Below are 11,647 nucleotides of genomic sequence, written 5' to 3' on the forward strand. Positions count from 1 at the left end.
GCTAAGCCCCTCGCTCTAAGGAGATGCCAATCAATATTTGGGAAATTAAAATCTCCCACCACGACAACCCTGTTATTATTATACCTTTCCAGAATCTGTCTCCCTATCTGCTCCTCGATATCCCTGTTACTATTGGGTGATCTATATATATAAAAAAACAGTAGAGTTAGTGACCTCTTCTTGTTTCTAACTTCCACCCACAGAGACTCAGTAGACAATCCCTCCATGACTTTCTCCTTTTCTGCAGCCGTGACATTATCTCTGAATAGCAGTGCCACGATCCCACCTCTTTTGTCTTCCTCCCTGTCCTTTCAGAAACATCTAAAGCCTGGCACTCTGAGTAACCATTCCTGCCTCTGAACCCTCCAAGTCTCTGTAATGGTCACAACATCATAGCTCCAAGTATTGATCCATGCTCTAAGCTCATCCATTTTGTTCATGATGCTCCTTGCATTAAAACAGACACATCTCAAACCATCAGTCTGAGCGTATCCCTTCTCTATCACCTGCCTATCCACCCTCTCTCACTGTCTCCAAGCTTTTTCTATATGTAAGCCAACCACCCCTTCCTTCATCTCTTTAGTTTGGTTCCCATCCCCCAGTAATTCTGGTTTAAACTCTCCCCAATAGCCTTAGAAAACCTCCCTGCCAAGATATTGGTCCACCTCAGATTCAAGTACAACTCATCCTCCTTGGCTGAGGTGTGCTGGGGGCTCAGTGTAAGGGTCATCAAACTGTTTAATGCTCCAACCCAAAGGTTGTGAAGACCCAGTCACTGGATTCTTTTAAATTCAAAGTAAATTTATTATCCAAGCACATACAGTATATATTACCATATCCTAACTTGAGATTCATTTTCTTGCAGGCCTTTAAAAGGGATAGAGGAGAACTATAATGGAATTTACAAAAAAAAACTACACATAACAGACAAAGACTGACAATAAACCAATGTGCAAAATAAGGCAGGCAATGCGATTCAAACAAATATAATACTGAGACCATGAGTTGTAAAGAGCCCTTGAAAGTGAGATTGCTGGTCAAAGTTCAAAGTCAAGTTATTATCAAAGTACATATCACTGTATACAACCCTGAGATTTGTTTTCTTTAGAGCATACTCAGTTAATCCAAGAACCATAATAGAATCAATGAAAGATCACACCCAACAGGGAAGACAAAAAAACTATGCAAAAGACGACAAACTGCAAATACAAATGAAAAAAGAATTAGTGATAATAAATAAATAAGCAATAAGTATCGAGGACATGCGATGGAGTCCTTGAGAGTGAGTCTATTGGTTTTGGGAACAGTTCAGTGTTGGGGCAAGTGAAGTTGTTGCCACTGGTTCAAAAGCCTGATGATTGAGGGGTAATAACTGTTACTGAAGCTGGTGGTGAGTCCTGAGGCTCCTGTACCTTCTGCCCAATGGCGCCAGTGTGAAGAGCATGACCTGGGTGGTGAAGGTCTCAGATGCTGGATGCTGCTTTCCTGCAACAACACTTTGTCTAGATGTATTCAATGATGGGGAGGGCTTTACCTATGATAGACTGGGCTATATCCATTACTTTTTGTAGGATTTTCCATTCAAGGGCATTGGTGTTTCCATACCAGGCTGTGATGCAGCCAGTCAATATTCCCACCCTTACACACCCATAGTAATCTGTCAAAGTTTTAGATGTCATGGTGAACAGAAAATGTCTTGGATGGGTGGAGTCCTAAGCCCCTATCTGGAAAATTTCCTTCAAGGCACTCACCATCCATACTTGGAACTATGTTCTTTCACTGAGAGATTTCCAAGATTTTACCTCACTAATAACATTGTAGATTGTACTCACAACTCAAACACTGTAGCAGTTCAAGAAAGCAGCTCATCACTACCTTTTCAAAGGATGCCGGTACCTGACCTGACATATGTAGTGCCACCAGTTTCTTATGAGTTACTCCAAATTCTAGCATTTTCCATCTCTGTTGCCTCTTTTGTCTCCGAGGAAAAATGGGGATGGGCAATTAAATGTTGTCTCAGCCTGCAAAGCCCAGACCTCTTCGATGAATAAAAAGTTTCAAATCTCCCAGCACCTTGTGTATTGAAAGGTGTTGCATGACATGCTCAGTGTGGTTGAAATCCAGCTACAATATTGGTTGCTGGCTCCTGTTTCAAGTTCTCATCGGATTGCGAATGGCCAGCTGAAACTTTTCAAATTATGACTAATCCATGACAGCCAAGATACCCATCTAAGCTAATCCCATTTGCCCTTGTCAGTCTAAACTCACATTCAGGTACTTGTCCAAGTGTCTTTTAAATGCTTCAACCACTTCCTCTGGCAGCTTGGCTATATATGGAATATATATTCCATATATGGGCCACCCTCTAGGTAAAAACATTGACCCTCATGTTCCTCTTATATCTCCCCCCTCTCATGTTAAACCTTTGCACTCCAGATCTTGATTCCCCAGCCCTGGGGAAAAAGACCTGTGTGTTCACTGTATTTATATCCCTCATGACTTAGTACAGCTCTCACCACTCATTCTGCTGGATTCCAATGAATAAAGTTCCAACTTTTTCACACTCTCTCTACAACCCAGTTCCTTGAGTCCCAGGAAAATTCTTGCAACTCTCTTCTGCACTCTTTCCAGTTTAATACCATCTTCCCTCTAAAATGCTGACCAAAGTAAAATGTGATGCTCCAAATTCATCACCATCTTGTACAACTGTAACATAACTTTCTGACTTTGATACTCAGTTCTCTGACTGATAAAGGTTAGCGTGACAAAAGCTGTCCTCTCACCACCTTGTCTACCTGTAATGCAACTTCCTTTTGCTTTCCTCCTCAGCAATTATCCTCCTCCTCCTCACGCTCAGGCAACACAAGAAGGAGCCTCAGTCAGCTGACGAAGGTGACGACGTGTGTGAGAACATTATCCGATACGACGACGAAGGAGGCGGAGAGGAGGACACGCAGGCTTTCGACATCGCCACCCTGAGAGGGTCTCACCTTCGGCGAGCAGCCAAGCTCCGTGACAAAGTAAAACCAGAAGTTCGGTCAGTATGTCGGCAGTCTCTTGGGCTGGGGCCTGATGCTGCTGTATTCCGAGAGTTTATCAACGACAGGCTCAGGGAAGCGGACTCGGATCCCTCTGCTCTCCCATATGATTCCCTGCAAACATATGCATTTGAGGGGAGCGGCTCACTGGCAGGGTCCCTGAGCTCAATCTCCTCAATAGCCTCTAGTTCAGACCCACCTTACGATTATCTCCGCGACTGGGGTCCCCGATTCCGCCACCTGGCTGAACTGTATGGGAACTATGACTCAGCCTCATGAAGGCAGGAGACAGTCGTAAGTATCTCCGCTGAGGTCATCTCTGTGCTTTTGATGTCGTCTCATTCACCTTCTGTGCCTGCTTACATCTGGGCATTCCTTCTGATGCCAAAAAACTTTTACCACTTTCCACTTTCAGAAGATTGCTTCTCGTTAGATATTTGGAACCTGAAATTCTTGGCGTGAATCCAGAGCAATGGAAAAATTCACCAGTGACACTGGGATAACAAATGGGCTTCAGTGGGAATCTGTGGAGAACGTGACTGCTAAAGATCCTTTTCCTGTCACTTCTCACCTGACATGGACTTGGAACATTGCAAACTAAAGACAAGATGAAGTGATTTATTTAGTGTTCTGAATTTGTTAGCGTAAAATTTTGAGCACCAGCAGAATTTGGATTAGTGTTCCTCCATTTCTTAAGCTCATGGGTCAGAGGTCAGCCACATCTGCAAGCTCAGTGTCTTTCTACCATTTGTCAGTAAATTGTGGGTTCTCTTACCCTCTAGACTCATGAATACATGAACTAAGCTGACATCTAGGGTGGCCTCTTTCAGATACAATACTAAATGGAGATGTTGCCCATCCACTCACTAGGAACATCATCTTTTTAAGGTTGCACCGTACTTAGGGGTGTGCTGATAGTGGAGGGTGATGAGGAAGATGCATTGAGGGGATCTTGCATTATGCAGATGACTAACGTTCAAGATGATGCAGTGCACAATCTGTTACCCAGATCTTCTAAGCTGTTCTAACAAAGGCACTAATTCATTTACAACAAGATACTTCAGTGTAAATTCTGATGGAAGTGTGTAGATTGGTGCATCTTGTAGATCAATAAGAGAGTATTTCAAATTTTAAGAAAGCCGGCCTTAGACTTCTGTAACACACTTCACTACAGATGTCTTGAAGCACTTTACAGTCAGCAAGATATTTTTGAGTTGCAAGTCACTATTGTAGTGTAGGAATTATAATGGCCAATTTGCACATACAGCAAGCTCCTGGAAACAGCAATATGAAAATAGCCAGCTAATCATTTTTTGATTCTAGCTGTGGGACTGATGTTAACCAGGAGACCAGGGAGAACTATCCTTTTCTGCTTCAAAATAGCATTGTGAGATCCTTTAGATCCACCTGAAAAAACAGACTGTTCTTTCTTTAGCAATCCTTCTGAAAAGGCAACAGCTCCAATATAATAACATTACTCCTCAGTTCCAAACTCCTCTTGTTGTCTGTTTTCCCCAGAGGGGGATTTGAACCCTTAACCTTTTGATTATGAGACAGTAGTCTTACCAGCCAAGCTGCAGAGCTTTTTAATCACCCTGCTTTTGTTGTGTTTTCTTGTAGTTTTCCTAGAGAAGTTTTGTGCTTATTCAGCAAGACAGGATACTTTCCATTTCAGTCACGCAGTGCCTGTCTCATGCATTACCAAGACTGCCTTGTACGGTGTAAAGCAAAACTTGCTCAGCACCAAACCCATCTCAGAAGAGCACTCCTGATTGCACTGTCGTGACAGTAGCAATTTAATAGTGATTAGGACGCTATTAGGGATGCTTATGTGACCTACCAATGTCTAGGCAGGAAATAATACTGATACTGAACAAGCTCACTTTACAAACAGTACTCACAGTTAACAGAAAGATTGTTCATCCCATAGCTCTAATGATCAAAATGCTCTTTTTTTGGTGACTGATTTAATTTATTTCTCTCTTGTTACCATCTATCCAACCAATGGAAACAGACTCTCACCATTTGTTAGAGAATTCTTAGTGATAAGCAACTCCGAGTGCAAGCCACGTTTTGCATCATTCATCCATTGGTGATATTGGCCCAGCTTATTGTGTTTTATTTTCCATTGTTCTCTCTCTGGAAGTGGGGAAGTAGCCCAGCCTTATCTGGCCATGCCTTCCTGCTCTTCATTTCTAACTCCTGCATTCTCTGATCTCTTTCTTTTGCCTGTGTTCTCACTCTATATTTCCTTTCTCTCGCTCACTGACCAGGTCACTTTAGAGTCTAAACCGTAGTATATAGTACAGCACAGGAGCATAACCCTCAACCCATGATATTGTGCCATCCCTTCTGCTTGCACATGATCAATATCTCTACATTCTCTGTATATTAATATGCTTATCTAGGAACTAATTAAATGCCTCCACACCTGGCAGCACGTTCCAGGCTTCATATTTAAGAAAAACTTGCCAGGCACATACCTTTTGAACTTTCATCCCTCTCACCCTAAATGCATGTCCTAGAGTATTAGAAATGTCAGCCCTGAGAAATGGATACAAACTATTTATTTATGCATCTTATAATCTTATCTATCAGGTGTCTCCTCAGCTTCTGATGCTCCAGTGTAGCCTTGTTTACAGTTTATCTCCGTGTAGATCCCAGTTTTACTCAATCAGGGACACTCCCACCATAACCCTGTCAACCTCCCTCCAATCCAATGTGCCTCTTTTGTTTCCTTCCCAGTTCTGATGAAGTGCCTTCAACCTGAAAAGTTAACTCTGTTCCTCTTCACAACCTGCTGAATATTTCCAGCACTTTCTGTTCTTATTTATTCACACAGTCCAACTTCTGCCTTACTTTCCACCATCCCACCCAAGTTCCATTCAACTACAGTTCATCCATAGTTTCACCACCCATTCCCCCTCTGGTTTTGATTCCATCTGCCATTCCCCTCTCCCCAATGGCTCCTCTATTCACCTTTACTTATCAGAGCCTAACCCTGGTGGTCCTTCATGTTGATGCTTGTCTCATTTCTCATTCCAGATATTTCACATTCCACCATTCCACTCCCCCCATTTCACTCCACTGTCCCAACTCCTAATTCCTGACACAACCTGTCATCTCAGTCAACCGATCACCTTGGACTCCGCACCCCCCCCCCCCCATTTCTTTATGCTGGCCATCTGCCCTCTTCATTCTCAATTGTGATACAGGATTTCAACCCAAAATGTCGACAAATACTGCTCAAGCTGTTGAGTTTCTCCAGCAATATGCACAAATTATTGACAGGTACCAAGAAGCAGTGATGTGTTTCTGTTTTGCATGCCATCCAGGCATCACATTCTGTATGCAATTACACTGAGGTAGTAAAGAACAAAGCAGAATGCAGAATATTGTGTTTCAGTTACCAAGAAGGTGCAGGTAGACAAGTTGGCCATACAAATGACATGGCTTAACAGACAGATAGATTGGTCCACTCTGTGCCAGCTCACAGAGCAATCCAATTGAGCCACTCAGCTGCGTTGTAATATTCCTCTCCCAGTCCAATATCCTCAGCACTGTGTTTGGTGACACTCAGTCCTCTCCAATGGGTTAATCCAGCTGGTATAGACTGGCTGGGCCCCCCTCTACAATATATCATCAATAAACCTGGATCCATGCTGTCAGAACCCCTTGGCATATTGAGTTTCAGTCAAGTCTCCCCTCACCCTTACTAATGTAGATGGTTCTTGCCTATCCAATTTTCTTGCAGCTCTGGTATTGAACATAGAACAGTCAAAGTTCAAAGTAAATTTATCAAAGTACAAAAAATATACAAATGTTTGTATATATATTCATTTTTTGCAGACATTCATAGCAAATAGAAAGAAAGACATTAGAATCAATGAAAACTGTGCACTATAGAGATGGACAAAGAACCAATGTGCAAAAGACAACAAACTGTGCAAATGCAAAAGAAAAAGAGAAAAAAATAGAAAATAAATAAGTAATAAATATTGTGAACACAACTTGTAGAGTCCTTAATAGTGAGTCCATGGACTGTAGAATCAGCTTAGTGTTGGGGTGAGTGAAGTTATCCCCTCTGGTTCAAGGACCTGATGGTTGAGGGGTAATAACTGTTCCTGAACTTGATGGTGTGGGACTCCTGTACCTCCCTCCTGATGGCAGCAAAGAGAAGAGAACATGGCCTGGACGGTGGAGGTTCTTGATGATGTACGTTGCTTTCCTGTGAAAGTGCTCCTTGTAAATGTGCTCAGTTGTGGGGAGAATTTTACATGTGATGCATTGGGCTGTATCCACTACTTTTTGAAGGTTTTTCCTTTCAAGAAAATGGGTATTCCCATAAGAAGCCATGACATAACCAGCCTTTATACTCTCCACTGCTCATCCTATAAAAGTTTTTCAAAGTTTTAGGTGACATGCTGAATCTGCAGATAATTTTAAGGAAGTAGAGGCATGGTCGTGCCTTCTTTGTACTAGCAGTTACATGCTGGACCCAAGACAGATTCTCTGAAATAATAATACCAAGTAATTAAAAGTTGCTGACCCTCTCCAACACAGATCCCCTTATGCGGACTGTCTCCTGGATGTCCAGCTTCCATCTCCTGTGGTCAATAATCAGATCGTTGGCTTTGCTGACATTAAGAGATTGTTGGTGTAGCACCACTGAGCCAGATTTTCAATCTCACTCACATATCCTGAGTTGTCATCGGCTTTGATTTGGCCCACAACATTAGTGTCATCAGTAAACTTAAATTTGGCATTGGAGCTGTGCTTAGCCGCACAGTCATAAGTGTAAAGCTGGTAGAATAGGGGGCTAAGCACATGGCCTTGTGGTGCACCTGTGCTCTTATAGATTGTGGGGGAGATGATGTTGCCAATCTGAGCTGACTGGGGTCGACAACTGGGAAGAATGATGATCCAGTTGCACAGGGAGATATTGAGGCCTAAGTCATGGAGCTTATTGATTAGTCTTGAGGGGACGATGATATTGAATGCTGAGTTCTAGTCAAAGAAGAGCATCCTGACGCATGCATCTTCACTGTCCAGATGTTGCAGAGTGGAGTGCCATTGAAATGGCATCTGCTGTATACCTGTTGTGATGGTAGGTAAATTGGAACAGATCCAAGTTGCTCTTCAGGCAGGAGTTGACATGCTTCATCACTAATGTCTCAAAGCATTTCATCACAATGGATGTAAGTGCTACTGGATGATGTTCATTGAGGCAGGCTACCACATTCTTCTTGGGCATTGGTACAAATGAAGCTGGTTTGTGCAAATGAACATAGCCCTTCAGTACCTGATGTATTGACCTTTTAACCTACCCAGCGATCAATCTAATCCTTCCTTCATACAAAGCCCATAATCCTCCATTTATATTTCATTATTGTGTTTATCTAAGAGTCTTTTAAATGTCCCTAATGTATCTGCTTCTACCACCACCCTGACAGTGTGTTCCAGGCACTTGCCTCTCTCTGAGTTAAAAACCTACCTCTGACATCTCCCCTAAACTTCTCTCCACTCACCTTAAAAGGATCCTCACTGGTATTAGCCACTACTGCTCTGAGAAAAAGGCACAAGCTGTCTACTCTGTCTATGTCTCTTATCATCTTATACACCTCTATCATCTCATCCTACTTTGCTCCAAATAGAACAGTCCTAGCTTTCTCAACCTTTCCCCATAAGACATGCTTTTGAATCTAGGCAGCATCCTGGTAAATCTGCTCTGCTTTCTCTAAAGCTTCCACATTCATCCTACAATGAGGTGACCAGAACTAATCACAGTACTTCCAGTTTTGTCTAACCAGAGTTTTGTAGAGCTATAACATTACATTGTGGCCCTTATCCTCAATTCCTCAATTAATGAAGGCTAGCACACCAAACACCTTAATCGTCCTATCAACTTGTGTGACAACTTTGAGGGATCCCTGAGTTTGGATCCCAAGATCCCTTTGCTTTTCCACACCGCAAAGAATCCTACCATGAGTCCGTCTTCAAGTTCAATCCTCCAAACTGTATCACTTCACACTTTTCCATACTGAGCTCCATCTAGCCCAGAGCTGCTTCCTATTAATGTCCCATTGAAACCTATGACAACCTTCTACACTATCTACAACCTTCATATCTGAATAAACCACTCTGAATTTTTCTCAATGCATTCTTTAAGATAGTGTTGTCTCCAGAAATGATTGGACAATCCTTCTCAGTAATTTCCCTTTCCATAAACTCCTTTAACGTTCAAATTCCCTGGTAATTGATGCTAATGTTCTGTTAGACTTAATAATTGCTTCCTTTCTCCTCATTCTAGAGTTTTGATTGGTTCTATTCTATCAGAGTTGCTGACAATAGTGATAGGTGAACTAGATGGGGGTACAGTCTACACAGATAGCTCAGTATAGAAGTCAAAGGACTGAGTTCATTGAATTTCCCTCACAACCGCCACATAACTTCCATCCTCTCTGAGAAAAATTCTATATGTTAAAGCCAAAATATTTATTGCATCAAAAGTTGATTAACCTAAGACTTTGGGCAACTGTGTGACAACAGATTAATTTGCTCTCATTAACTATAGAAATACTGTCCTGGAAATTAAATTTCTTTATAAATTGTCTGTGAAAGCCTGAATTTTTGGAACTGAGATGACACTATTCTACAAAAGAGTATAATTACTGAGCTCAGAATTTAATAAGCAAAGGGAAAAATAATTGTAGACTGTGGAAATCTAAAATCAAACTAGGTGGGGAACACTCAGCAAATTGGGTAGCAGCTGTGGAAATTGAATCTCAGTTAACATTCCAGGTAGACATTAATCTTATCTGATAGTTGCTGCCTGACCTGCTGAATATTTCCAGCTTTTCCTGGTTTAATTTCAGTTCTAACATAAAGAAATATGTCTGTACATGCAGGATGGTAGAATTTTGGAACTCACTTAAAGAATCATAGAACCAATGAGCATAGACACAGCGCTGTCCTCAGAATGGACCATACTGACCAAGATGCCTACCTAAGCTAATTCTATTTATCCCTGTGTGGCACATATCCATTCAAACCTTTCCTATACATGTACCTATTGAAGCATCTTTTAAATGCTGTTAATGTACCTATCTCAACCACTTTCTCTAACAAATCACTCCATATATGCATAACCCTCTGGGCTATAGAGTTGTAATTTTGGTCCTTTTAGATCTTTCCCTTCTCACCTTAAAGCAATACCCTTTAATTTTTCTTCTGCAAATAGTAATTGTGGCTGCATAGACAGTGAGGAATGATAGATTTAGTTTTCAGCATATGGAGTTAATGTGCAGATCAGTCATGACCTCATGGGATGGTGGGTCAGGCTTGGGAGGGTGTGGGTTATTGGAGGTGCATGTGGGTGGGGGGTGGGGGGGGCTTTGCTCATCTTCCCATAGTTTTGAAGAATGTGAGGCAATTGCACTGAAATGTAAAACATTCTTAAAGGGTCCAACAGGGAAGATGTGAGGTGAATGTGTTCACTAATTTAGAGACGACAGAACAGAAACGAGTCCTTTAGCCCATCTAGTCAGTGCTGGCCTGTTGTTTTGCCTCATCCTATCTACCTGCATCTGGACCATATCCCTCCATTCCCCTCTCATCCATATACCAATCTAAACTTCTCTTAAATGTTGTAATTAACCCACTTCGATGGTAGCTTGCTTCACACTCATATCACCCTCTCAGTGAAGAGATTCCCTCTCAGGATCTCCTTCAATATTTCACCCATCACCCGAATCCTATCAACTTGAAAAGATCAGCATGGGTGAGATCTGGTAGGGTCTGTTTCAATGCTCAAAGTTTAAAGCAAATTTGTTATTGAAGTACGTATGCCTCCATATACAACCTGAGATACATTTTCTTGCAGGCATACCCAGTAAATCTAAGAAGCACAATAGAATCAATGGAAGACCGTGCCCTAAAGGACGGATAAACAACAGGACGGAGAAACAGCCATTGTGAGAAATACAACAAACAGCAAATACGAAAGAAAAAAAATTAAAAAGCAATTCATATCGAGAAATGAGATGAATCCTTGAAAGTGGGCCCATAGCTTGTAGAAACAGTTCAGTGATGGGGCAAGAGAAGTTATCCCCTCTGGTTCAAGAGCCTGACTGAGGGGGGGTAGTAACTGTTCCTGAACCTGGTAGTGTGAGCCCTGAGGCTCCTGTACCACCTTCCTGATGCCAGAAAAGAGCACGGCCTGGATGGTGTGGGTCCTTGATGATAGATGCTGTTTTCCTGTGACACTGTTTTATGTATATGTGTTCAATAGTGGGGAGGGCTTTACCCATGATTGACTGGGTCATATCCACTACTTTTTGTAGGATTTTCTGTTCAAGGGCATTGGTGTTTCCATACCAGTCTGTGATGCAACCAGTCAATATAATGTCACTTCTCAAAGTTTGTCAAAGTTTAAGAAGTCATGCTGAACCTTTGCAAACTTCTAAGGAACTAGAGGCCCTGCTGTACTTCCTTCATAATGGCACTTATGTGCTGGATCCAGGACAGATCCTCTATAATGATAACACCAAGGAATTTAACATTGTTGACCCTCTCCACCTCTGACCTCCCACTGAGGACTGGTTCATAGA

General features: G+C 42.0%; 1 protein-coding gene across 4 annotated transcripts in view; it reads left to right on the forward strand.

The window, feature by feature from the left end:
• Positions 1 to 10,348, forward strand: part of LOC140728151 (cadherin-7-like) — a 122,974-nt gene extending 112,626 nt beyond the window's left edge. For 3 of the 4 annotated variants that reach the window (XM_073046400.1, XM_073046409.1, XM_073046417.1), the window contains one exon: positions 2,830 to 10,348. In XM_073046400.1, coding sequence (XP_072902501.1) covers positions 2,830 to 3,317 — 488 coding nt within the window. In that variant the 3' untranslated portion in view covers positions 3,318 to 10,348. The remainder of the gene's footprint in view (positions 1 to 2,829) is intronic. The other variant, XM_073046449.1, reaches the window with a different exon arrangement.
• The last annotated feature ends 1,299 nt before the right edge of the window (positions 10,349 to 11,647 follow it).

The sequence above is a fragment of the Hemitrygon akajei genome, chromosome 1 (assembly GCF_048418815.1).
Source record: "Hemitrygon akajei chromosome 1, sHemAka1.3, whole genome shotgun sequence".
NCBI lineage: Eukaryota > Metazoa > Chordata > Chondrichthyes > Myliobatiformes > Dasyatidae > Hemitrygon > Hemitrygon akajei.